Raw genomic sequence first — 27,978 nt, 5'->3', positions numbered from 1 at the left:
TCCATATAGGACCCACGCCTGTCAATCACAGTATTTACCCCCACGGTAACTGGTCTAAGGGGTTGCACATGACTCCAGCTTCTTCTTTGAGTATGAACAGTTTGAAATTGCCACTCTTGTAGACCAAGACAAAAGACTGTGATCAGTTCCATAGGCTTCAACTAACAGCAGCCTTCTTTCCAGGGGGCCTTCTAAACCACCAAGATGGGCCCATGGGCTGCCATTTTGGCCACTGCCAACGGGAAAGATGGCGGTCAAGATGCTGAAGGAAGAGAATGGGTGGGGGTGGGGGTTCCGGGGCAGGAGCCTCGGCCAGGGAAGGGCTTCAGGGGACAAGACGGGAAGACCGGGCCCCACTGCAGGAGCCAGATCCTCCTCCGGTCTGCTCCGCTATGGGAGGCCATGTCCGCTTGAGCTGATTCAAGTTGGGTTCTCCTTACAAGATCAAGACATGAAGTCATGGGCACACCAGAGCAGGATGCAGCAACGTCTAAAGGACAGCCACCAAGAAAACACCCTCACCTCCCCGTCCTGCTGGCGTCCGAAAGAGAATGGTACACTCGGCACAACGTGGGTTTTACCTGGCTTCTGGGTGGTGATGGCGTCACCTCTTCCACACACCTTCAGAGACTCGGGGATATGAGGTTCCGCCTCAGTGAGCCGTCTCAGGGGGCTCTCCCTTCTCCCTCGGGGACACAATAGGGACAAAAGAGCCTCGAGTGAGGGCTTTGTTTCCTTGCTAATCCTCCTCCTTTGTTGGCACAAACTTGATGGGCCATGCAGATCCACAAAGAAGAGCGCAGAAAACCATTTCTAAGTATCCCCCACGTCATAGTCCACGCAAAAGGCCTTCCATCCTCTTCCTCTCCATCTTCTATCCCACTTTCCAAGCCTCCAATGCCCAGGAAAGCTCCCAGCTCCAGGAGGGACCATCAGTGACCAGTTAGTCACCAGTTCCTGGAGATAAATTTCCAGCTCCAACATCTCTCTGGAACGTTCAACCGGTGCGGTCACGGGGACGTCTCCGCTTGCAACTCAGCCCGTCCAGAGTGGACAGTCGTCCCCCGGAAAACCTGCTGGCTGCTCGTCCTCCAGATTCCCAGCCTCGGTGATCACTTCTCCCTCTGCTGGGACACCCCACCCGGCCACCTGGGCGTCCCCTTCGTGTCCCCGTCCTCTCCCAGCCCCCACGCCTTCTTGCCTCCAGTGCCGGCCATTCCACTGACTCCGCTGACCCTTTCCGCCTCTGGTTTTTGCTGGCGGCCTCGTTACCACAGTCTTTTTCCACGGATCCACTTTTCCGACAACCAGAGACGCTTGTCTGGACCAGCAGTTCTCACTCGGGGTGATCCTGCCCACTCCCCCCCAGAACAAACAGCAAGACTGGAGACGCTTTCGGGTTGTCGCAACTTGGGGGGTGCTCCTGGCGTTGAGTTTGGGGAGCCCAGGGATGCTCAGCACCCTCCAGTGCCCAAGACAACCCCACCCCAAAGAATGATCCAGCCCCCATGTCAGCCGTGCCGAGGGGAGACCCTGAGTTAATTATTTGGGGGAAAACTGAGTTCGAGCCCTACCTCACACCATACTCCCGAATAAATTCCTGATGGGTGAGATGGTATAAACCAGGGGGGCCCCCAGCTTCTGGGGTTCACCTCCTCTTTTCCCCCCACTAAGGTTGTGCATTTAAATGTGTGCAGCCTCCTAGGACGTCAGCAGGTCAGATGATTATGGGATGTAGAATCTCTTGGGGGTCAGCAGACACCCCTCATCCAGGGATTCCCAGGTGTGGGGGGGATTCTGCTCATATTTCTAAGTTAAAGTAAACTTCAAACCAAGATATGAAGTCAATTTAGGGTTTTTAAAAAAAGCGAGCTAAACCAAATTAATTCTTTGGCGTTGGGTAGACCAAAAAAACAAAACAAAACAAAACAAAACCCATCCTGCCCGTTTAGCTGATTCTTTCCCTTTTCACTCACTCACGGTGGAGACGGCCTGTGCCAGCCGGGCAAGTGTTTTACTTAAGAAAGAGATGAAAGGAGGGATGGATGATTCTAGAAGATCCTTCACTCCCCTAATCTCAAGCTACAAAGTATCTTCTAGAATTTTCTGTGTGCAAAAACCGGGGATGGAAGAGAATGAAATTCAAAACCTAAGTTGGGAAGATGGCTGATAAGGGAAATAAGAGAGGACACAAAAAGGCAATTTCTGATTCATGCCGTCACCTTGGGGGTGAGGCATCATTTATTTTTTGAAAGAGGCACAGGAGGGTAAATTACCACACCAGACAAATAGCACTAACATGTAAGGGACGAATGTGCAGCTGTAAAAAGAGAAGCGAGTGGGAGGATGGTTGCCGGGGGCTTCGAGAAGATTTGACAAGGATCTAAGGCCTCATTATTGTCAGGTCTAAAATTTCAAATGCTGCGTTGATGTCTCTGGGTCTCCCCGGGGCCCAAAGGGGCCGGCCATGAGCTCCCCCAAAGGAAGCATCTGGACCAGTTTGGGGGTTCCCAGGAAGTGCTAGCAAGATGACACCCTGGACAGAGCTGTGAGCAACTCGGAGTGAAGCCAAATGACGTTTGTTTCCAGCCTGTTTGATGCCGGGGAATCTTAGTTATTAAGATAAAGAATATTTGTAGGCACTATTTTAAAAAATCAAAATGAACGCAAAAAAAAAAAAAAAAAAAATCCACGCCCAACAAAACATCAACATTTGACACAAAGACAGGATCAGACAACTCACTAGTCCCAGCTCTGCCAGACACCTATCTTTGTTTAAAATGTTGGTGTTTTGTTTATCATGAATTCCTCTGCATCCATTAGGTGTTTTATAACATTGCGTTAAAGTATTATTTATTGCGATCACTGTGTTTCTAACGTCCCCGTACATTTTCACCTGACACAAATGCCTCACTTGCCTCACCCTAGAGGACAGTAATGATTTAATAATCCTCTTTTGTTTTCTTCACTTTTTTTTTCAGTTGCCTTCCCTTGCTTGTTTTCTATGTGTGTGTGACGGTGACTAAGTTTTCCTTAAAAAATACATTTTAGCTTTCAAAAGGCAGCCAACGAAGGAAGGAGCCACGTTGGAGAAATCAGCTCTGGGTGGGATCCCGGCCAACAGCCACCAAAAAGCCAGGCCCTTGGCGTCCACCAACAAGCCGGGTGAGTTTGGAAGCAGATTTTTCCCCAGTCGAGTCTGCACGCGAGAACACAGCCCGGCCAACACGTTGCTCCCGAAACCCTGAACAGAGAACACAATTGAGCCATTCCTGGGCTCCTGACCCACAGAAATGGTGAGAGAATAAACGGGTGTTGTTTTAAGCCATTAAGTTTGTGATAACTTGTTATGTGGCGTAGCTAACTGATACAGTTTTTCCAATCTGACACATACCAAGCTCAGCTTCGGAAATCTCTCTCCCCAGACCCCGCCTCCAAAAAAAAAGAAACAAAACCTGTTCCTCCCCAGTCTTTGCCAGCTCAAACAGCAGTTCCATTTTTTTATGGTCACTCCACCCAAAAATCCTGGGGTCATCCTTGGCACCTCTTATGTCCCCCATCCAGTCTGTCCCCAAATGCTGTCACCTCTACCCTGCTCTAAATATCAGCCAGGCTTGTTTTTGGGTTTGCTGTCTCTGTATTCACCTACCCGGCTCTGTTTGCAACCTAGTGTCTCCCTTCTGCTCAGAACCCCCCAGGGTTCCCCATCTCACTCAGCGCAGGAGTTCCACATGTCCTTGTCCCATCCCACTCTCTCTCCTTGCTTTCTCTCGGATCAGTCGCTCTGGGGAAGACTCGAGCAGCTCTCTGGAGAGTTCCTCACGGCAAGAGCTGAGGCCCCCAGCCAATGGCCCCGTGAGGAAGCCAACTTGCAAGTGTGTCCCGCAGCTCCAGCTGAACCTTCAAAAGATGCCGCCCCAGCTGACATCTTAACTGGAACCCCTGGCTAAATCACTCCCAAATTCTTAGCTCACGGCCACTCTGAGATAGTATGTGTGTTGCTTTGATTGGCTAAACTTGGGGGCGATTTGTTACGCAGCTACAGATAGCTAATACACTTGATTGACTCCACCCCTTTTCTGTCTTGTTTTCTATTTTCCACTCCCAGGAAGCACCACTCTCCATTCTTTGAGACTCATCTTGTTCTCATCTCTTTGTCCTCGTTAGCTCCTCATCCTTCTTGCAATTCTCTGAGTCTCTGTTGTGAATCTTCTCCTTGCCTTTAATGGAAAATTCTCTCTATTTGGTTAAACCAGGGGCTGGACTTCCTGAAGGGGAAACACAGCCATTGGGCTCAATTTTTCCATCCACAGGCAACCATCAACTTCAATAAAACCTTCAGCTTTGCTCCCGGGCTCCTAAATTTCTTCTTCTTACTCTCAACTCCTTAACCATCCTCCCCACCTCTCTGGATCTTTTTTTTCCCTTTCACTTCATCCCTAGCAATCATAATTTTCAGGACATTCCATCCCATATGCCTTCTTCAGTTCCGCTACAGCCAGAGCCTGCTGATGAAACAGGCAGCTCTTGTCTATCTGTAGCCTCTCTTATTTCACCCATCACTCTCGTCAGATGCAAACCTAGCTGGGAAAACCTCCCCTCTCCCACTGCCCCAACTGCATGAAATAAATCACTCAGCAAGGCTGAAGGAAATTTAATAAGCTCAGTCTCTTTTTTAGTCTGTGAACTTTTTGTTAGGTTTTCATGGGAAGAGGTGTTTGTGAGAAAACTATTTACAGCAATGAGCTCCTGTGTTCTTTCAGCTTTCTAATTTGCAGAGAGGAGAAAGGAGCTGCTGGTCCTAGGAGAGAGTGGGCAGCATGGAGGGGAAAAGGCTGACAAACAAGAGCATGGCAAGGAAACCAATAGAAGCTTATAGGTTTTTTAAAAAACAAACTTTAGATCACTTACTAACCTGGGATAAATGCAATGTGGGATCCTGGAACTAAAAGTCCATAATAAACTTTTGAAAGCGGAAAAAACAAAGTCTTGTGCAGATAATAGCCAATAGTCCAGAACATGTTATTTTGTGCATTAATTTTAGAACTCTGCATATGAAAAGAAATGGTCTGAACAGCTGGCAGGGAGGAGGTGGCCGGTGACACGGATGAGACGCAGTTATGCCCACAGAAGCAGCCACACGCGGGAAGTTTGTGCCTAGGACTTGTGGTGAGCTAACAGGCTTAAATGAGTGGGTTTTGCCTTCCTGGTAAATATAGGGAAACTGAGGCTCAGACATGCACGTGCATGCACACACACACACACACACACACACACACACATACACATATGCAGAGCCTTCTTAGGGTTCCAGTAACTTCCCGTGCTTTGCTGAGTGGCTCTTCTATCAGGAAACGGCTGCTGCTACCCAGACCTGCCCTTCAAGTGTGGCAGGTGATCATGGGGTGACAAGGGACGGGAACTCTAGGAAAGAAGGAAGAACAGATCGGGGGCCACCGGGGTTGGAAAGGTGGGATCTTTGGGGCCCCACGCTGGCTGGCTGAGGAAATTAAACAGGACGGTGCACGTGGAGATGCCACCGGGCGGCAGCTCAATTCTCACGCAGGACGGAGACCAAGGACAGACGGACGGAATCGGGCAAGAAGGGGAGAGTGTGCATGTACAGTTATACGCACGGCTGCACATGATCGCACACACACACAGCCACACAATCACACACAATGGACACACAGCCACACAATCACACACCACACACAACCACACACACCACATACAGACATACAACCACACATCACACATGGACACACACCACAATGATCACACAACCACACAACCACACAATCACACACAACAGACACACACAGCCAATCACACACCACACACACACACACACCACATATGGACATACAACCACACACCTAACATGGACACACACCACACATCACACAACCACACAATCACACACAACAGACACACACAGCCAATCACACACCACACACAATCACACACACCACATACGCACATACAACCACACACCTCACATGGACACACACCATACATGATCACACAACCACACAACCACACAATCACACACAACAGACACACACAGCCAATCACACACCACACACAATCACACACACCACATACGGACATACAACCACACACCTCACATGGACACACACCACACATGATCACACAACCACACACCACACATGATCACACATGGACATACAACTACACACGATCATACACTACAACAGACACAGAGCCACACAGCCACACATTACACACACCATATATGGACATACAACCACACACCACACATGGACACGCACCACACATGACCACACAACCACACAACCACACACCACACATCACACATGGACATACAACTACACATGATCATACACTACAACGGACACACACAGCCACACATCACACACACCACATATGGATATACAACCACACACCACACATGGACACACACCACATGCTCCACACACAGACACACATCACACAATCACACATCACAATGGACACACACCACACATGATCACACGATCACATGACCACACACCACACATGACCACACATGGACATACAACTACACACGATCATACACCACACACTGACACACACCACACACGATCACACACTCCACACATACACATCACACACAATCACACCACACATGGACATACACCCACACACCACATACGGATACACACACCACACATGGACACATAACTACACATCACATATGGACACACACACCACACACAGTCATACAACCACACACCACACATGATCACACACACACACACACAACCACAACATACACAGACACACAAGGACCTACAGCCACACAATCACACATACCACATATGGGCTTATAACCACACATGATCACACAACTACATACCACACATAAACACACATCACATACACATATAACCACACACACCACATACAATCACACAACCACACAGCACACATGAGATCACACACAGACACACTCCATCACAACCTGGCACAGTCGCAACCTCCTGCACACTCAGCCCTCCGTCCCCTCCTCTCCTCCAGCACCAGCAGAGACCCCGCCCCAGCGCCCGGCTCCCAGCTCCGCACCCCGGACGCTGAGCCCCTGCTGGCCCAGGAGAAGCCCCCGCCCTTGCCGAGTCCCCGACTGTGCCCGTCCCAGCTCCGGGGCTCCCGGGCACAGCCACAGCAGGGGCGGCTCTCGGCGCTGGGTCCTAAGCCGTCTTTCCCGGCCGCGCCCACCGCGGCCACCAGAGTCCCCAAAGCTCTGCAGTCTGCGTCCCCATCGCTCAGGGCCCGCCGGGCGGACGGGCTGGGAACGAGGCCCCATCTGGTTGTCACAACCAGCAACTCAGTGCGCGGTCACCGGGGGACAGAGGGTCAGGAGGCCGCGTCTCTGCAGCCTCATCCCGCTTTCCAGATGAGGAAACCGGAAAGGGGAAATCACAACACGGCCACACACAGCCACACACAATCACAACACAGCCACACACGGCCACTCACAGTCACACACAGCCACAACACAGCCACTCACAACTACAAAGCCACACACGGCCACTCACAGCCACTCAAGGCCACACACAGCCACACACACTGCCACACGCAGCCACTCATGGCCACACACATGGCCACACACAGCTACACACTACAAACACAACCACAATCACACACGACCACACACAACACACCCAACTACTCATGGCCACCCACATGACCACACAGGACCACACACATGACCACACACACACCAACTGTGACTACACGCTACACAATCACACAACCACAAACATAGCCACATACAACCACACACACCACACATGGCTACACACGACTACACATGCAACCACTCGTGATCACAATTACACACAACCACACACTCACAGTTTCACACATTATCATACACACACAATTTCACACATACTCACACACCATCACACCCACACTCCTACACACACAACCACATGTGATCACACCCACAGTCTCACACCGCCACAGCCGCCCTGGCCACAGCAGGCAGAGGGGAGTGGGCGTGTGGGGTCAGCGGGCTGCAGGGCTGGGGCACGGCGGCTCCCAGCGGCCCCGTTACTTGTCACGTTTCACGTCCACACGGTCACGATGCCCCAAACGTGAATCCACTTGGAGCCCCAGGGCCCTGGGAGATGCCACAAGGGGCGGTGGAAAGCCTGTTTGGATGTGGAACGTTCCCCATCCTCTGTGGGTCCCCCGAGCCCCCGTGTGACCCCCTGAGAAGTCGGGAGGGGTCAGTCCCCACCAGTGGGGACACTCGGAGCCCAGACCCTGCCCGCTGGTCCCTTCACTGATTCGCAGACCTTGTGAATCACTGGTGACAATTTCCAGGGTCCCACCGGCGAGGCTCCTGTCACCTGTGACACTCCCGTGACCCCACGGCAGCCGCCCCCTCCCCAGGCCAGAGACCCCCGCCCATCTTCAGGCCTTTGCATCACACCCTCTTCCAACCGCTCCCCAAAGTCCTCATTTGGTCGCAGTGGGCAGGAAAGCGCTCCCAGGGCAGCTGCATCAAACGCATACGGGGACCCGCTCTCCATAAACCCGAGTTCTACCCCACTCGGGGCCCCTGTCTCCGGGCTGGGTCTCCTAGCCGGTGCTGGCAAAGGTGAGGTGTAGAACTGCGGGAAAACTGCGCTGGGAGTGGAGGGGGGCCCGGGGTCCAGCGCCCTCCGCCCTGCCGGTAGTGTCTATGCAGCCTGACCCGTCTACACAGCCCGCCGCGTCTACACAGCCCAATCCCGCCTACACAGTCCTGCCGTGTCCACACCGCCCTGGCCACGTACACAGACGCAGCTCTGTCCACACAACCCTGACGCGTCTACACAGCCCGGTCCCGTTTACGCAGCCCCACAGGGTCTCTGCAGCCCGACCCTGTCTTCACAGCCCTGATGCATCTACGCAGCCCGGACCCATCTACACAGCCCCACAGGGTCTGTGCAGCCCGACCCCATCGTCACAGCCCGCCGGGTCTACACAGCCCGGTCCTGTCTACGTAGCCCGACCCTGTCTACACAGTCCAGTCACATCTACACAGCCCCGTAGCGTCTACACAGCCCAGCCGCGTCTCTGCAGCCTGGTCCCGTTTGGACAGCCCCGCAGGGTCTCCACAGCCCGACCCTGTCTACATAGCCCAGCCGCGTCTACACAGCCCGGCCGCGTCTATGCAGCCCGGTCCCGTTTAGACAGTCCCGCAGTCTCCGCAGCCCGACCCTGTCTACACAGCCCCGCCGCGTCTACACAGCCCGACCGCGTCTATGCAGCCCGGTCCCGTTTAGACAGCCCCGCAGGAGCTCCGCAGCCCGACCCCGTCTACACAGCCCGCCGCGTCCACACGGCCGGGGTCCGTGGCCAACTGAGGGGGAGCGAGGTGGGGGCTGCAGCGGACCCACTGTCGGGCCCCCCGGGACTCACCGCGCTCCGGGGCGCCGAGGCTGCCCCCGCTCCCGCCGGCTGGGACCCGGGCGCCGCATCCGGGGTCTTTAGGGGCCACGGGCGGAGCGAGGCGGGGGCGGGGCCGGGGCGGCACCTGGCGCTCCCTCCCCAGCCCCGCCCCCCCCCGCCCCCCGCTCGGGCGGGCTCTGCGCACCCCGTCCCCTCCCGCGAGCCCAGGGCAGGGTGGCCCGGGGTGGGGGTCCCGGCGGGTCCCATCTGCCCACGGCCCCCGCCGGGGAGGGCTGGGTGGGGGGCGCCCCGGGGCGGGGGGAGCCGGCGCCCGCGTCCAGGTGGAGGCCCAGGCGCTTCCTGAGGAGGGTGGGAGAGACGGGTTCAAAGTCAACTTTGTCTTAGGATAGGTTTACTTAGAGGAAAATTGCACAGGCTCGGAGACCCCTGTGCCCGGCACCCACTTTCCCTGCTGTCACCTTTCACTGCTGCGGCACGTTTGTCACCATCGATGAACGCATATGGACGCATCAGTGTCAACTGAAGTCCACACGCGATCCGGGTTTCCTCAGTTTCCCCTAACAACCCGTGTCTGCCCCGGGACCCCACCCAGGATCCCACGTGAACTCGGTCGTGGCGTCTCCCGAGGCTGCCCTGGGCTGCACGGTTTGTGCCCTGCACGGTTCTGAGCAGAGCTGGCCGCGTGTCTGGTGGTTTTGTCTTGATGAGACTGGGGTGCTGGGTACTCGGTGCAGCGTCGGGGCCGGCCTTCAGGTGGAGGCTGGCGCTGGGTGGGAGAGGGCAGCCCCGAGGGGGTCTGCTGAGGTCGAGGCAGCGGTGCCAGGGCTTCCCCAGGCTCCCCTGAAGCCGCCCACCCCTTGCTCTGCCCCATCCACTTTTTGGAGAAAGCCATGAGTCATAGGGAGCCAAGGCTGGTGCTGGAGGGAGAGCAATCCCGCAGCCTCACCATTGGGTGTTTCTGGCTGGGATGCAAGCTGGCGCCCCCAAGCCCAGCTCCTTCCCTTGCTGTCCCCTTCTGTCGGCAGCAGCTGATCCCAGGGGGTGTTTGCGACCTGCTTCGAGTGGGAGATCTCTGGGGGCCGGGGCGAAGCAGGCTGTGAGCTGGTTCCACCTTTTACTGTTTGTGAGAATTCGTATTTGAGTCCCTGATTTCATTTCTTTGAGTACATATTTTTTACTCATTCATTCTTTTGTTTATTCAACAGTCTATTGAACATGTCCTCTGCCCCCAGGGCAGCCAGTGGGATCTTTCTAGAACTTCAGCCTCGTCACTTTCCCAGTTGACCTGAAACACCACGTCCCACCTCCCCGTGGCTGGCTGCCCAGCCTCCTTTCCTGAACACGGCCCAGCCATACTCCCCCCTCCGTGTGCATCCCTGTTTCAGATGACAGCCACCGCCTCCGGGCAGCCCTCCTGGGTGCCTCCTGTGCAAATCCAGAGCCCCAGCTGACCCATTTCCAAGCCAGGTCACACTTAACTGAAATCTGCCCCTTCTCACCAGGCCAAGCCACCTGGGGACAAGAGCCTGGTATACAGTAGGTGCTCAAAAAAGATTGCTTGGATGGGAAGATGGATGGATGGATGGATGTACAGAAGGACAGATGAATGGAAGGACAGACGGCTGGCTGGCTGGCTGGGCCAGAGGTTGGCAAACTGTTCACAGCCTGCAGAGCATACCTGACTCACTCAGTCCTTGCTTTGGTATTTGCTTTGGTATTAGTTTGCTAAGAAAGGTTTTTACATTTTTGAGTGGTTGGGAAAAAAAAAAAATCAAAGGAATATTTTGTGACGTGAAAATTGTGAAATTCAGATTTCTGCATCTGTCGATATAGTTTTATCGGCACGTGGCCATGCCATTCGTTGCGTCGTTGGTGGCGGCTTCTAAGAACGTCCTGCAGAGTGAGGCTGTTTCTCGCTGGCCCTTAGAAGAGCCCACCGTCCTGCTCTGGGCTGTTCCCTTCTGATTCTGTACGGTCGCTAATGAGCTAACAGTATCTAAAACATGCAGAACAGACTAAGTCGCTTCCAAGATTCTCCCAATTCTGAAGCTCCCACCGATAAGGACATCACAGAATATGATAATGAACCACACTGCATCACAGAAACTGCAAGGGCTGAGTTGTAAATATCAAAAGCCTACGTTTAATTATCAGATTCAAACAGAAGGAAAGCAAAAAAATACAAAAGGAAACTTCAGGAAGTAGCATCCCCTTTGAATGCCTTGACATCTGTCAAACTTCCCAAACAGAAAGCGAAATCCCCACTTCCTTGTGCCCAGGTATGAAATGGCTTCACTTAAGTTAAGGCGCAGTCTCTGCGGCAGGAGGGGCTCGACCCCGGCCCCCTGCCCAGGCCACCCTCCGGGGGGTTCCATCCTGGGCCCGACCCCGAGACCAGGGATTCCCACGGGGAGGGAGGTCTGACTGATCTTGCTCCCAAGTCTTCAGCTTTTAAGAAACACACGGAAATAGGTTTGAGGAGACGACTTCTTTTTGTTTATTGTAAGGAAAAAGCATTGCTTCTCCGGAGGAAGCGTGGCTGACAAAGGCCGATTGCAGGCCCCCAGCGCTAGAATTTTCTGGAATGGATCATGGATTCACCCCAATCCTTCTGCCTGGGACAGAGCGGTGGAAAGCGTGGGCCAGACGGGACAGCTGCCTGGGCAGGAGCTCGGCATCCCATGGGGTCAGTGGAAACTTCGTTCTGGGCTTGGACCTGGAGGCAGGCAGGGGTGACAGGTGGGACGGGGCAGGGCCTGGCGTCCATCGGCTGCAGGGAGGCTGCTTCGGGGTGGTGGAGCGTGGCAACGGCGAGGTGGGCGTTGCAGCAAAGGTGGGGAAGCAGGCCGGGAAGACGGGTCCCGGGGCAGGGCTGGGAGAGAACCTGCCGGTGAGGTAGAAGGCAAACCGCCGTTTCCAGAACACCCTTGCACATTCCAGAAGCTCCTCGCTGCTCTTAAAAATACAAGTGCCGTCACCTCTGCTGTGAGCTGGGTGGGGTTACTGCGAGGACCGGAACGTCACGTCAATGAGGCGGCCCGTGGACCCTCCACACCGGATGACCAGGGGGCCTGACCCTGGACCCCAAGGTGACCATGCCCCCTGGGGCTGCCCGGGGCCGGCCCTTCCCGCGGCGAGCGGGGCCGTGCGGACGCTGAGAGCTGAGCCCTGGCCTGTGCCCATCCCCAGTCACATCCCACAAAGCAGCACTACTGGGATCCAGAGCGTGGCGGCCGTTTACTGGAACAGGGAGTCGGACACACATGGGCAGGAGCTCCCGTCCCAGAGCAAGCAGCTCTGCCACTCACCTCCAGCCCCACGAGCCCCGGGCACCCAGAAGCGGGGCCCAGACCCCACATCCGCCCCTTCCCCACCCAGCGGGGGCCAACAGCTCTAGTCCTGGTGGGTGGATCCCACTTCCAAGTTCCCAGACAGTCCACGAGGTTTTCAACATTGAAGCTCTACTGGACCTCAGGAAAAGAATCTGCGCACAAAACATTCCTTTAGAGAAGAAACAACAAAAACCTTTTCCTTTCTTGCCCCCAAGAAGCGAATGCCTCGTAGATAAGGAGAAACAAGAAGCAGGTTAAGCACCAAGTATCGACGCATCCAGCTGTTCGTGTGCTGAACGGGCCTGGTCTTTCCTGGGGCAGACGGCGTCCAACCCCACGCTCGGACGGAAGGTTCCATAAGCGGAAGTTGAGGCGGAAGACTCAGCGCGAGGTGGCGGAGCAGGTGGCTGGGGCTGGCGGCGGCCCCGCGGGGTTGGGCCTGAGCAGGGCTGGGGGGCGTAGCCGCGGCGGCCTGGGGCATCGGCCAGACAAGAGCACCATGTTTCCGGGAGTGGTGGGCCCAACGTGCGCCCAGGGTCCTGGAGGGTCATCACGTCCCCCTCCGGTGGCCGTCAGGACTGTCGGCTTGGCGGGCTGCGTGGTGAGGGCCAAGAGCCTCGCGGCCCTGCTCACCTAGTCCGAGGCGCTGGACTGGCCCTGCTCCTGGTCTGCGGCTGCTGGCGTGCTGGCAGCCGGGCTGGTGGGTGCACAGGCAGGGGCAATGGCAGCAGCCTCTGTGTCCTGAGGCACAGCTGGCTCGGGGGGCTGCTCAGCCTGGAGGGGGCTCCTGAGCAGCTCTTCACTCAGGGGTGGGGGAGAGGGGCAGCTGCCCGCGTCTTTCGGAGGCTGCGGGCCATCGGCTCTGGCCGGGGCCCAGGAGGACTGAGGTAGGTCTTTCTGTGAGAGAAGAGAGGGCACAGGTGAGACGGCAGGCGGGGACCCCCAGGCTCCAGTGGGGGCAGGCCGGAAATTCCAGCCACAAGGAAGCTAGGGGCAGGGTGGGAGACATCTGACGGGAACGTGGCAGGGATGGGGGGCAGAAAGCGGCACCATCCCAGTCCACTCCAGGCTCAAGACAGGCGGGAAGGACCACATCTCCGAGGGGCGTCAGCTGCAGGGGCCCACGGGTGCTCCCGCTGACCCTGAGGGAAACCGGGGGCCTCCTGGGGGCAGGGTGACTGGTCAGGGAAGGCCTTTTTGCAAGGAACCTTCCAAACATCTCTCTGTCCCTCGGGGCTGGACGTGTCCCCTCCTGCCTCTGGTCCCCTGCTTCTCAGGAACCTTCCAGAATGCTGGAACGAATCCACTCCCTCCTGGGGCAAAGTTAGCAGAGGGACCCTTCTGAGGAGACTGGACCCTGAGCTCGGACAGCCTTTCCCCGGGGCCTGGAGCCACTATTCCTCCGAACGCTTTCAGCACCAGGAGAGACAAAACACAGACCGCCACACAGTAACACCCCACGTGACTGGCTGCGGAGGTAACGTGGGCGAAAGCTTCGTTTACGTAAGTTTGTACAGAGGCCAAACGTTCTTAAAATGTAAGTTACAGATGGAACTGCTCCCTCCGTGATTTCCTGAAGGGAGCACACAGAGACAACCGCACACTCCGGCAACCGCAGAAGGCTGGCAAGTCCTGAAGTTACCGAAATGTATGAAGTGTTGAGCGGTCCCCTCACCCCGCCCCATCCCTTTCCACGGGGAGGCCCCATCCGCCTTGAGAGGACGGAGCTGCGGGCTTGACACAGCCCTTCCCGTGGTGCAAGCAGCCACGAACCAGATGTCAAGTGGGGTGTCACTGTGCTCGGAAAGAAAGGATCGGCATCTGCGCAGTTAGCACACATCTCACACGTGAGCAGCACCATAGCCAGGCACGTCCCCAGCCCTGACCTCCTCGGCCACCTGAGCCACGAGGGCAGGACACGCAAGCCCCTGGGAGGACGCCCGGAACGCCAGGGGCGGTTACTCAACTTTAATTCTAGTATAATAGAATATAATAACCTATCGGGTTATTATTTCTCCAACAGTCATAGCAAACGGGTATTCACCGCAAAGCCGCTTCCCGTCCAGAACGCGCCCAGCTCCCGGCGCCACAGGGCCACGGCGCAGCTGGTGGTGAGCGTGCAGGGCACCAGATAGAGCAGGGCGGGCTGGCCACGCTGCATCAGGGCCAGCGCCACAAACGTCACCAGAAGGCCGATGCCATAGGCTGCAGTGGAGAGACGGGGAGCCGTCACCTCGGGCTGGTGACAGACCCCTGAGACAACCCCTGCCCCCCGCAGGAAACCACCCCACACATTGCAGCAGGAACGCCGTTAGCAGACATGGGCGAGGGGCATGAGGACGAGAGATGCAAACCCAGTGCCACAGATGGGGCAGATGGGGGCAGGCAGCACCCAGGGCCTTCCGGCATCTTCCGGGCCTATCAGGTCAGGTGTCAACAAGAAGGGGAAGAGGGGACTGAGGAGTGGGGGCTTGTGAGTCAAAACCCAGAGAAAACCTGGCAGCTGGGAACTGTGGAAGAATCTGGAACCACAGAAGTGGCTCCAGAAAGAGCTACAAGATACAGCCAAACATCTGTTGATTGTAAGCCTCTGACTGGGAAATAGATGCACACAGTTGTGTGTGAAGCCAGATCTTTGACAACTAAACTCTCCTTAAGTAAGTGACTTCCCTGTGCTAGGGAAATCCCCACTCAAGTATTTTGGGGTAAAGGGACAACAGTGGCAGCTGTTGTTCTCACAATTAGGTCAGGAAAAAATAATTCCTGTGTGTGTTTACATATATATTTAGAAAACAAAGGGTGTGTGCACACATGCAGAGAAAGAAAAGGAAAAAAGTGACCATGTAAGAAAACAAATGTAACAAAAAACGTTAACAGTTGGTAAATCGCAGGGCAGGCTGCACTGTTCTCATAACTGTAACTGTAAGTTTGCAATTGTTTCCAAATTAACAGTTTCAAGGGGAAAAAAATATGTATTTTCCTGAAAGCTTCACCATTGTGAGCACTCGGCTGCCTGTCCGACACCTGCCGCCGCGTTTCCAAGACGGCTACGGAGAGGCCTTGTTTGTCAACTTTCTTATCCATGTGTCCCAAAGAAATAACGTGATACAAACAGAACATAAAAAACCAAAGGTGTCTGTCACCCACAGAGGACCTAAGTGGCCGCGATTACAGTGGAGGCTTTGGTGAGTTGCGGTTCGGCCCAGGAGACGTCCCCGGGGCCTCCATCTTCAGGGGGTGCCCATGGGGGCTGTGGGGACGTGGGGGGCTTGGGGGTGTCAGACAGGAGGAGGGAGGCCGAGCCGGGGCAGGGGGTGGCCTGTGGTGGACCCACATGCCCGGGGTCGGCCAGCCCTCTCCTGGTGTGACGAGGGGGCACTGAGGGGCTCCCCTCCCGTGGCCTCTGCACCCCGACCCGGGCCAGCCCCGTGTGTGGAGGAGAGCGTCCACGAGCTGCCCCGGCCTCTGGGCTGACTGGGGCTGGGACAAACAAGCTGATTTGGGAAGTTTAAAAACAGGCCTATCTCGCTCAAGGCCACTTGGAGGTGAAGGGTCTTGGAAGGAAAAGAAACAAATGAAAAAGGAGAAAAAATAGAAAGAAAAACAGAACCGTGGGGGAAGGAGCCGCAGCCTGTGGGCCCGGGGCACGTACCGATGGTGCAGGCCACGAAGTAGACGCGGGAGGACTGCACCTGGATGTCGAAGCGGTGGCAGTAGGCCACGAGGAGGCCTGCGGAACGGGAGGACGGTGGGCAATGAGCCGAGGCTGCCGGGAATGCAGAGCCCCGGCACAGGCCTCCCGTGAGGGGCCGGCCTCCATCTCTGTAGCCCCTGGACCCCCTGCCCGGCTCACCCTCCAGTCCTGGAACCCCAGCCGCCCAGCAGGGGTCTGCGGGCCCAGCGGGGAGGAAGGCGGCGCCCGGAGGGGGCCCCCAGTCCGGATACCTGGCACCAAGATGTCGCCGAAGCCCAGGAGGGAGAAGGGCCGGTCGCAGAGGGCCAGCGGGGAGGAGGAGAGCCGGGGCACCTTCAGGACCATGGGCAGCTGCGGAGAGCGGGGCGTCCGAGGCCAGGAAGGCGGCTCTGCCCCAGGGGCACAGAGCCCGACCCCCACGGGCCCACCAGCCCCTGCCGAGCAGCTCCAGCGCCCGGGCCTTGGTCGGGGTCAGTGGGTGTGGGGTGAGGAGCAGGCGCCTGCGGGGCCCCAGGGGCAGGGACGCACCTTCTCGCGGGTGGCCGAGTCCGAGGGGCCGGTCGCCACTTCCACCATGATGCTGTTCCCGCTCTGAACGAGACAGGGGCTCCCGTCAGTGAGGCCGGGGTCCAGGGTCTGGGGGGCCGTGGGGGCCATGGGCTGGGGTGCCTACCTTGGTCAGGAAAGGCGTGACGAACACGAAGAAGACGTCGTAGATGAAGAGCACCAGCAGCAGCAGCGTGCAGGCCTGGGGGGACGGGCTGAGCGTGGGGTGGGGGCGGCACCAGGGACCCCCAGAGCACAAGGCTCTGCTCCCACTGCCCGGAAGCTCCCACAGCCTTCTGAACCCAGGGCTGCGCCTGCAGACCCCATGGCCGGTCCTGGCCGTGCCCACCCAGGCTCTGGCACCCTGACCTCCACCCTGAGGGTGGCCCGGGCCCCCAGGACCCCCCAGGACCCGTGAGCTGCCCCCCTCCCCTCCTGGCAGGGCTCAGAATTCCCTCATCCCCCTCATCTGGACAAGGCCTTGGCCAGGTCTGAGCAGAACCCAGCCCGTGCCCCGGGGAAACCAGAGACGAGGAAACGGGCTCTGAGAGCAGGGGGAGGTCAAGGGTTGAGCGGCTGGGACGGAGGCCCTGGGCAGGGGCCGCTGGGGGCAGCAGGCAGTGTCGGGGCGTCATGGCTGCCCCCCCACCCCCTCACCTTGAAGGTGGGCAGCCGGATGGTCTTCAGCATGTAAAGGCAGAAGGCAATGCCCAGAGCGTCCTGCAGGACCCAGGCCCACCTGGGGACAGTGCGGCATCAGAGGCGGAGGTCATGGGGGGGCCAGAGGCTGAGTGGCCGCGGGGGGAGCCTCTGGGGAGCGGGGGGCACAGCTCTCGGGCAGCAGCGGGTTCCACTTGCGACTCAGGTTGGGGACGGGCTGGCCCTGCTCCCTGTCACCGAGGCCAGGGAGGGCCCCCAGGGCTCCCCCCGCCACGCCCCCCACGGCACCCTCCTCTGGGGACGGCCCACTCCGGCCGACGGTGGGGCAGGGACGGCTGCATCCTCTCCCCCAACAGGGATCGGCAGGGCAGGGGGCTGAGAAGCTGGCATCTACCAGATTGGAACTTCTCTTTCCAGACTTAGATTTCAAATGATTTAGAAACGGCCAGGTGTGCACTGACTCCCGGCCACAAGGGACGTGAAGAGAAAGCAAATGACGCGGGGACGGGCCAGCCTTGCCCCCGGCTGACCCAAGCGACCTGCCGGCTGGTGAACAAACACCAGCTTTTGAATTTGCAAAATGAGCTGACGGCCGGTCCCGGCTGGACTGAGGAGGGGCCGCTGAGGTCAGGCAATGGCCACCCCAGGTGCCCCCAAGGAAGCCACCCCCTCCGGTGTCCCCACCCCACCTCCCCTCCTTGGGCGGCCCACAAGGCGTGCCCGGGTCGCTGGCCTCCCCTGCTGCCCCCGCCCGCACGCTCTCCCTCACCCGCTCCGAGGCTCTGCCCTGCCCCCAGTCCCCCAAAGGCTCGAAGGCTCGGGCCCCCTTGGGCTGGACACTGGCCCTGCCACCGCCTGCCGAGTAGTCACCACTAAGCACTAGGGCCCCATCCGAAACAGGCGGGCAGCAAGGCAGGGGCCTGCAGCAGGAGAGGGGGCGCAACCACGGGGTGCCCCAGAATCCATGGCCTGCGACCCCGAGCAGCTGGGACACGGCACCTCCCAACTCTGAGTGCCGCAGCGAGTTTCCTGGCTTAGGTCCCATGGTGACAGTTCACTTTCTCTTTGTGTATAAAGAACTCAAAATATTTCCACTTCTCCCTTCTGCCAGGAAGATCTGTCGCGGCTCCAGATGGCGCCGGCACGAGAGTGTCTGCTGCCTCGGGCGGGCTCCACGAGGGGCCGCCGGCTGGGGGCGGTGGGTGGCACAGCCAGGACAGGCAGGGCCCCTCTCGGCCCTCCCGGGGTCGCAGCCCCTCCGCCCGGCAAGCAGCCCACAGGGTGGGGAGTCAGCATCTGGGGGACGCAGGGTGTGGGGAGCACGTGGGTGGGGTCTGCCCCGGGTGGCTGCGGGGAGCCAGGCCAGGGGGAAGGCTCGGGGCCTCCTTCTCCAGGTTCCAATCACGGGCCCGGGTGAAGCTGGCCGTGGGTGGCAGGGCTGGCATGCAGCCCATCAGATGCAGGCAGGCCTGGGGCCGCGGCCTGGCCTCCACGGAGAGGGGGGTTTAATAACCAGGAGCTGACTGGGAGCCGCCCGGGGCCGTCCGGGGACAGCTGTGGGGCCCGGGCCGGGGGGGGCGCCGCACTTACTGGTCCTCGTTGCGGAAGACGCCCCACACCGCGCTGAGCGAGATGCAGGCCAGTGCCAGCAGCAGCAGGCGGACCTGGGGGCGCTTGTGGAAGTACGGCAGGCTGTTGTCGGGGACCCTGGGGCGGGGGCGGCAGGCAGTCAGAGCCCCGGGTGCCCGGATCCCTGTCCACGCGCTCCAGCTCCCACGGCTCCTCACACCCCTTCCCACGGCCACAGCCCCAGGCCCACCCTGCACCGAACCCTCACTACTGCCCTCACCTTCCGGAAGCTTCTGACATGCGGGTGCAGCCTGGAAGCCCCAGAGAGTGGAGTACCTGCCCGTGACTCGCCTCAGCCCCAACTAGCTGTGCCGAAAATCTGGTTGTGCCCAAAGCCCTTCAGCAGCCCCCCACCTGCTGGGGGGGAGCCCGACCCAACCCCGGGCTGCAGAGAACCCTTTGGGGCTGGCCGCTGGGTCCCGGAGCCTCCCCCGACCCCGAGTCACCCCTCTCTGTCCCTGCTGAACCCAGCCCTGGTGCGGCTCGTCAACGGCTCTTTGTCAAGCAGGAGGTGGGAGGAGGAGAAGCTGGCGTGGACGGGGCGGCCTCGGAGACCAGAAACCAGCTTCCCGACCCAGAGTGCCCGGCTCCGGGGCCACGAGCCAGCAGTGAGCGCCTGCTGCATACCCCGCGCCGAGCCAGGCAGGCCGGGGACTCAGGAGAGCAAGGGGCCCCTCTGCTGGAGCAGAGCCTGGTGGAGCAGGCGGCAGGGTCAAGGGCCACCGCGGACTCCCCCAGGGCACTCGGCCTTGGCGGGGGGCAGGGTATGGGGCAGGCTCACCTGCACTTGCCAAAGGGCAGCCTCCGGACAAAGGGCGCCAGGCAGCTGTAGAGGCCCGTGGAGGAGGCCAGGCAGAAGATCCCGATGACCACGTACACTGCAGGGGCGAGGGGTCAGGCGGACGGCACCCCGGTGGCGACTGCCCCTGCCCCTGCCCACACCCTGAGGCGGGGCCCACCGAGGTGGTCGTAGAAGTAGTAGAGCAACACCAGCATGGAGCAGCACATGACAACAAACACGCCGATCATCACTGGCGTCACGTCCACCGCCTCGTCCTCCTGCTTTTCAAGCCCATCGTCCCTCTTGTGCTTCATGTACCTCCTGGGGGGACGGGGTGCTGGGGCATGGGGCCTCCACCCACAGAGGGGTGCACCCCGACACGGGCTGCCCCCTACCCCACCCACTGCCACATGCAGCTCAAGAGCCAGGGGACTGGGGGGGAGCAGGGGACCCAGCTCCCAAGGGGGACAGAGCACAACACCTGGGCCCCAGAATGCACAAGGGTGACCTGCTGCACCCTGCAGCCCCTCGCTCCCGGGGAGGGAAGGGAGAGTGGGGAGGGCCTGGCAGGTCACATGGGGCAGGGGGAATGGGTTTTACTTTTATCAGCATGAAACATCCCACGTGGGGCCCCCGGACTTGGGGCTGGCTCACTGGGAGCCTGGAGACCCAACCGATGTGCCAACCCACCGTCTCACGGCCCAGCACGGGCCCCCAGTGCCCACGCGACAGGAGACAAAGCCGGTTCTCCCTTAGAACCAGGTAGAGCGGCCCGGAGCCCCAAGCACCCGTGTGTCCCCGCGAGGCAGGGTCCCCCCACCACCAGCAGCATCGTGAGAGCCTGCTTCCGAAGGCAGGACTTGGGGATGCCCCTCCAGCCCCGTGTGGGGCACGAGGATGCCCCGGCCCCCTGCAAGCTTCTCTGGGCTGCAGGGCCAGGCCCCCCTCAAACTGCCTGCCTGCCACTCATGCTGTGTGATAGAAGCGGCCTGTGTGCCAAGATGCCAAGTGGGTGGGGGTCTTGGCCTCCAGGGACCCCAGACCAGACCCACAGAACAGACTTGCAGGGGCGGGGCCAGGCACCCGCATCGCTCCAGGACCCCCAGGTGACACTCTGAGCACAGGCCTTCGGGAACAGGCTGTATTCCAGAAGGTTCTCCAGAAAGGGGGTGAGGGCTGTGGGAGCTGTGGATGCCGTCTCGCCCGCACACCTGCCTGCCCCCTCCGGGCACTTACCTCTTGACGTCCCGGCTCCCGGCCCAATAGCCGCCAACGGCGACGGTGCCCACAGCCATGAGGAAGATGGTGACCGTGTTGTAGTCCAGCACAGGCTCGTCAGGCGCGTACAGTGCTGCCTTCGCCGCTCGCCCGAAACTCTGCCTCGGAAAGCACGTCCTCCGCCTCCTCCTCCTCCGCCTGGGGACCCCTCACCTCCACCCCTCCTCCTGGGGCCCCCAGGGATCCCCCCCTTCTCCTGGGAAATGGCCCCTCCTCCTCTAGGATCCCCACCTCTACCCCCTCCTCCTGGGGACCCCCCTCCTCCTGGAGACCCTCCTCCTGGGGACCCCCTCCTCCTAGGGACCCTCCTGGAGACTCCCCTCCTCCTGGGGACCCCCTCCTCCTGGAGACCCTCCTCCTGGAGACCCTCCTCCTAGAGACTCCCCTCCTCCTGGGGACCCCCTCCTCCTGGAGACCCTCCTCCTGGGGAACCCCCCTGCCTGGCTGTCCCTGGCCTGAGGGGTGGTGACTGGCTCGGAGTCCCTGGCTGTCGGCAGAGCTAGCCGGACCCCCTGTAACGCCCGAGCACTGGCTGCCCTGGGGGGCATGAGCTCCCCTGCAGTTTGGGGTGACTCTCACTGGTCATGCAGAGAGTGGGTACTTCTGGGGCCGAGTCCACTCCTGATGATGGGGGACCCCCCGCTAGCCAGCCCTCGGGGCCCAGGGGCGGGGGTGAGTGCCTACCTTGAAGAGGTCCAGCATGTCCCCGTGGCTGAGCAGGGCCACGGGGATCCCGATCTCGTCGTACTGTGTCTTGTTGCCTCCTGGGGGGACCTGGGCTCGGTGAGGCGGGGGAGAGGCTGCAGCTCATGAAGGCTGTCCGGGGCCCAGCCGGCTCCCCAGGGAGACAGTGGAGCCCACCCCCTCAGGGTGGGGTGCCGGGGAGGCAGGGGCACACAGGCTCGGCCCACCACGGCCCCTCACACAGGGGACTGGGCCCGCCCCTCCAGCTCCCTGCGACCCCCGAGACAGGCAGGGTCCCCTTGGGGCGCCTCGGGAGCCCTGCCCTGCCTTCCCCCCACAGCCAGCACACAGGGACGTGGGGGACACTTCTCAGCAGGTGCCGTCCTGAGCAGGGAAGGTGGGAGGCAGGAGGGGGAGTCTGCAGGCCGAGGGGGCCCGACACCCACCACCTGACCCGTTGGGAGGCCCTGATCCTGGCCTGTCGGGGAGAACCTGCTTCTGGCACAAAACGTTTCTGGACATCAGCTTTTTAACAACTAAATCCTGTTGCCTTAAGACTCCCCCTAAAATCACCGTGAACCCCTCTGAGCATAACAAAGCTACAGCGGTTATCCTGCCTCAGAGTGTCTTACAGCCCTTGTCTTCAGGCAAAAACATGATGCGTGAGGATGGGGCAGCTGGGTGCCACGGTCCATGGGACTGTCAGGGAGCCTCTGCCCTCCGGGGTGACCCAACACCATAGGACCCGAGGGACTGGAACCCCCTGCCCATTTGGCACAGGGCCCTAAGGCTAGAAGAGCAGGTGCTGCCCCCAGGGGCTCTGGGACTCTCAAGGGGCACTTGGGCCACCTAGATCTCAGCTGCACCCCACCCCGACCTCAGGCAGACGTGCCTGAGCCCAGCAAACCACCCAGGTGTTCTCTTCTGAGCACAAAGCTGGGCGCATCGGGGACGACATTCTGCTCCTTCCCAGGCCTTGGGCAGGGTGAGGGGAGGGAAGCCCCCCGCAGTGCCCAGCTGACCCCGCGCCCGCCCCGCAGCCGTACCAGCTTCTCCCGGCTGACGATGAGCAGTGCCCGCGCCCCGCTGCCCTGGGCCAGCCTCACTTTCTCGTAGAAGGTGCAGTTCCCCCGCGCCACCAGCGGGATCTGGTTGCTGAAGCCGGAAGCGGGGAGGTCGGAGGGTGAGCAGAGCATGGAGGACGTCCAGTCCTGCAGCTGCAGCAGGGGCTGAGGGAGGGCAGGGGTCACACAGGGGCCCCGCCCCTGGCCGGACTGCCCCACACCATTGCAGCCCCCTCTGGCAGCCCCCCACGGGGGCCGTGGCCCTGCAGCTGTGGGTACTCACGGCTTTGCTGAGGTCGTGGGGCAGCCGGGCCCACAGCGGGTTGTAGAGGATGCAGTAGTCCCGGCCTCGGGGGCCCCGCTCGGAAGCCACGTGCACCATGCCGTACTCGCAGGCCCCCTGGGGCGACAAGGCGGGTCAGAGGGCACGCCAGGGCTCACCCGCGAGAGAGGGGGCCTCCCTGTGTGGGGACAGGGTCTCTCCTTCTGGACAGGCTGGGGGGTGCAGTCACAGCTCCCTCGGGCGACAGGCAGGAGGTGGGCAGCTGCACTGGCTCCCCAGTTCCCTTTACACGAAACAGGGACCACACCACCGCCTGGGTCCCGGTGGGGGCCAAGGGCCTAGAGAATCAGGGCGTGGGGAAGCCGGCACTCCCTGGGGGAAAGCCTCATGGTTTCTCCCCAAGGCAGGAGGGGAGGAGCGCAGGGAAGCACTCTCTGCAGGGCGCCACCCCACGAGCCAGAAGCCAGGGTCCATGGGGGACATCGGGGCCCAGAGTGGCCAGCACGCAGCAGGCCGGGGGTCACCCCTCACCCACAGGCCAGCATGGGGGTGGCTGCCAGTCAGCTCAGGCCACCAGAAATGCCTTCCGAGGGGCAAGAAGGGGCGATGCCAGGGTGCAGCTGAACTTCCACTTCAGACAGGCAGGGACTGTGCGACATCCCATCGCACCAGGCTTGTGGGGGCGCAGCAGGACATGGACGCTGCCCCCCACCAGAGTCCCAACGTGGACGCTGCCCCCCCCAGTGCCCCCCCCCCCCCACGGTCCTGACATGGACACTGTCCCCGCCCGTCCCCCCGGGCCCTCTCTGAGCCATAGCCCGTCAACAGAAAGGCCCCCGGGTCTGAGCTGCACCACCACCTCCCACCCGCTCCCCGGAGATGGGTGCCTGCAGCCGCTTCAACCTTCCTTCCCACCCCCAACGTCCCCAGCCATCTGCAGGCTCCTGCCCTGGAGAGTCCCCTGGCAGCACCCGCCGGGCCCCAAAGGGCCAGCGAGGAGAACCTCTGGGTTTCTCTGAGCACCTGCCCAGGTACACACAGGCAGCAACTGGCCACCTGAGGCACACACACACGTGACGAGGACACACACGGGACAAGGACACAGGCAGGAGGTCGGGCAGGGCAAGGCGGGCTGGGGGCAGGGCTGAGACTAGACCAGGGGTCTCACCGTACGTGACCCCTGACCCAACCCTGGGACTTGGCGAATCCACGACAAGGCCCTGGCCCGTGGGGAGCTGCTCCCGCCCTGCCCTGGTCCCCTCCTGTCACCGCGGCCCGAGCCCAGCCCTCCCCAGCAGCCCGCAGACCATGTGCCCGAGCGAGGGGCCGCAGGGGCACTGGGCACCAGCTCTGGTGCCGAGCCTGCTGTCACCCCAGGGGGGCCTGGACCCCAGGCCCACTGGCCAGGATGCACTCAGGGAGATGGAGTATTGAAGGCGCCCGCCCCAAAGAAGCTGGGCTGGGGGCCACTGTCCCGGCAGCTCAGGAAGGGGGGGACACCCGGCCAGCCCACACCACCAGCAAACTGCTGGGCACCTCTCAACCTCGAGACAGAACTAGGACCCCTCCCTTCCCCAATCGCACCCCAGAGGGCACCCCTCCACAGCACTGCTCAGGGCCTCTCAGGAGTGAGTGCTCCCTGGCAGGGGTCGGGACCCGACAGCCCATGGCCCCCTTCTGCTTCAGTAAATAAGTTTTACTGGCACTAAGCCTCAGCTACCGTCTGCTTTTGAACCCCAACATGGAGTCCCTCGGCTGCAACAGGGACCGTGTGGACGGGCGATGCCACAAGTATCAACCATCGGGCCCCACACCAGAGAGGGCTGCCAACACGTTCTACAGGAGCTGGGTTTTTGGAGGAAAGGTTTTGTTTGTGTCAAATGGGAATAGATAGAAACTGTTCCTTGAAAAGAGATGACTTAAGAGCATAGAGCAGCCTCCCCAAAATTTGCAGAACTGGCTTTCTCTGCAGAAGAAAAAAATAAACCTGTGGTTTCATCCAACCTCAGAGAAGGCAAGCTCTTGCCTTGAATAGCTTTGCTCACCTGCTGAGCTACAGGACACAGGCTCTGAGAACACCCTGAGTTCTGGCGCAACCCCCTGAATCGGGAGAACCAGAAGCGTGTGGGACAGCCTGGGACAGCCAGAGGCTTGGTAGCCACTTCTCACATCTCACAGTGGAGACACACTCGGGGACTTCGGGGGACAATGCTGCAGGGGTGCCATGAGAGCGCGCAGCATCAGTGGGGGAAACTGAGGCAGCAAGGCTGTGGGGCAGCCTCCTTCTAGGAGACCCGGGAAATTCCAGGCAAGGGGGAAAAACAAGGATGCAGGGGCCTAAGAAAAAGATGCCACTGAGGAGGGAGCAGGAGGGGCTGCAGAAGGACATGGGGGGGGGCTGCGGAGGGGCAGTGGGGTTTAGGCGAGGTGGGAGGGCCGCGGAGGGGGGCTCCAATCAGCTCAGGCCTGAAGCAGCTCCACAGGCCTCCCCCTCTCTTCTCACAGGTTTTGTCGTCGCTGGAGAAGGGGGTATAATCTGGAGAGGCCGACTTCTCGTCCAGGGTCACCAAACGGTGACAAGTGAATTCAGGAAGGTCACCAAACAGCCTCCTGTGCAGTGGAGAGCCAGTCTTGGGAGCCAGGACTCAAACACCCCCATTTCCACTCCCTGGCTCAGAAGCCAAGTGGGCAGAGCCGCAATCAGTGAGGGTCCTGGGCGTGTCTGGGTCGACGCTGTGGGGAAGGCAATGCCACGCGCCCCCTGACACCCCTCAAAAACCTCTGTGGGCTCCCCACGCTGAGAGCAAAGTGGGAACACCCAGCACCAAGCACCCTCAGAACCTGGCCCCGATCTGGCCAACCCAACCCCTGGACTCCAGCCCTGCCCGTGCCCTCTGCCCTGCAGCTCTGCTGGGGGACCCCACCCCCCTTCCTCCTCACCAGGTCCATGGGTGCCTCCCTGGGGCATGGTGAGTTCCCTCCTGGCCTTTACCTCCCTACACACTGGCCACAGCGAGCCCCCACCAGGCCCCAAATAAGTCATCAGCGCTCTCACCCGCTGCTCTTGTCGCCTACAACATCCTTCCTCTCCCTTTCTAACCTGGCGAACTCCTACTCATCCTTCAAAACATTGCCCGGGAGGCACTGCTTCTGAAAAGTCTTCCCAAGTCATATCCTCTGTGATGTTGCCATAATCCTTTGCCCGCTTCCCGCTTTCCTCTCATTGGGAAGGTCCTGAGACTTCAAAGTCCCCCCCTTAAATTGCTCATGGGCTGGTAAAAAGACAGGAAAACAGGCCGGTGTCTGACAGCGCAATCAAGCTCCAATAGGGGAAGGGGATGGGTGGCTGCTGAAACTTCTGAGAGGGAGGGACAGCTAAGCGAAACCAGAGGGACCCATGGAGTTAACCGGGCCAGGAGAGGAGGAGGCACATTCTAGAAGAGACCAGAGCTCAAACTGTCCCCTGTAAATGCCTCATCGAGGTAAGCTGAAAGGGGAAGGAGGTTCCCACAGCAGCCTGATACAGAGGCCTTTCTCAGGAAGCCGCTGGAAGTGACCAGAGCTGACCCACATTTGGAAAAGATGGCTCCTGCCATGTGGAGAATGGGTTGGTGGGAGAGGGTAGGGGAGATGGGGAGGTCAAAAGGGGCCACAGGGACATGAGACAGTGACCACGGTGCAGCAAGAGACAGACAGACAGCTTCGAAAGACATAATAAGTTAGAACTGCAAGAGAGGACTCAAGGTTAACAGCTGCCCAGTGCAACTGGAGAGCTCCTAGGGACACTCCTGCCTGGGCTGCAGCACTCGAATTGCAAAAAAGATGAGTTTAGGACAATACACATCAGCTACCAGGCTGTCCGCCCCCTCTAGAGCCCAAGCCCCTTATCACTCAATAACAAACATCCCCGGCAGCAGGCTGGGTCCTTACGCATCTCACTCCCTGCAGCCTCGGGATGCACTCACAAATCTCTACTCTAGTCCCCCCTTTTGCAAACGAGCCACTGACCCCCAAGCGGGAACTGCCAAGCCCAAGGTCACAAGGAGCGCCGGGGACACACGACCCCGGGGGTGGGTGCTAGCATCACGCCCATTTCGCACACGGGGAAACTGAGGCTCGAGCGGGGGCAGTCACCTGCCCCAGACCGCGCAGCCAAGGAGGGGCGGACGGAGATCCCGACGGCGACAAGCAGGCCCCTAGGGGAGGCAGGGACGGAGGGGGGACCCCTCAAACTTCAGCCCGGGCCGGGAGGGAGTAATGCCGCAGCTAGGAAGGAGTTCCTCGGCGGGGAAGGAGGACACGCCGGAGAAGGGCCGCCCGCAAGGTCACCGCCGGGCCCGGGACCCCAAGGGCCCCCGGCGCGGGGTCGCGGGTCCCCAAAACGGGCCCCAAGCCGGGCCGGGCCGGGGCGCGGCGAGGGGTCCGAGGGAAGCGGCGCAGGGGGAGCCGCGGCCTTCGGGGCTGTCGGGCCCGGCACGGCCCTCACCTGGGCGGCGAGAAGGAGAAAGGCGGCCCCCAGCCGCGCCGCCGCCGCCGCCGCCATGTCCGCGGGTCCCTGCCACAGCCGCCGGCCGACGTTTCCCGGCAACCCCCGG

The 27,978-nt window shown here is 60.0% G+C and overlaps 2 protein-coding genes across 3 annotated transcripts; one reads left to right on the top strand and one right to left on the bottom strand.

Moving 5' to 3' along the window:
• The first annotated feature begins 247 nt into the window (after positions 1-247).
• Positions 248-12,829, top strand: LOC119525208 (basic proline-rich protein-like). The gene is made up of 6 exons (XM_037823809.1): positions 248-279; positions 7,045-7,379; positions 8,428-8,635; positions 8,914-9,655; positions 12,209-12,322; positions 12,443-12,829. Exons 1-6 carry the CDS (start codon positions 248-250, stop codon positions 12,827-12,829), a joined length of 1,818 nt encoding a protein of 605 aa, XP_037679737.1.
• Positions 11,549-27,978, bottom strand: SPPL2B (signal peptide peptidase like 2B). 2 transcript variants are annotated; one of them, XM_037824096.1, is made up of 15 exons: positions 27,870-27,978; positions 23,384-23,500; positions 23,083-23,265; positions 22,037-22,126; positions 21,311-21,450; positions 20,253-20,395; positions 20,075-20,171; positions 19,255-19,371; positions 17,662-17,743; positions 17,132-17,206; positions 16,987-17,049; positions 16,710-16,809; positions 16,417-16,494; positions 14,809-14,969; positions 11,549-13,661 (listed from the first exon to the last, which is right to left on the bottom strand). In XM_037824096.1, the coding sequence occupies exons 1-15, from the start codon at positions 27,924-27,926 to the stop codon at positions 13,398-13,400; spliced, it is 1,767 nt and encodes a 588-aa protein (XP_037680024.1). In that variant the 5' UTR covers positions 27,927-27,978; the 3' UTR covers positions 11,549-13,397. The 2 variants fall into 2 exon arrangements, with proteins under 2 accessions (XP_037680024.1, XP_037680025.1); XM_037824097.1 differs by having other exon boundaries at positions 13,524-13,661; positions 14,762-14,969.

Source organism: Choloepus didactylus (genome assembly GCF_015220235.1).
Source record: "Choloepus didactylus isolate mChoDid1 chromosome 25 unlocalized genomic scaffold, mChoDid1.pri SUPER_25_unloc1, whole genome shotgun sequence".
Lineage (NCBI taxonomy): Eukaryota > Metazoa > Chordata > Mammalia > Pilosa > Megalonychidae > Choloepus > Choloepus didactylus.
Note: the sequence above shows the minus strand (reverse complement) of the source record. Positions and strands in the feature narration are given on the sequence as shown.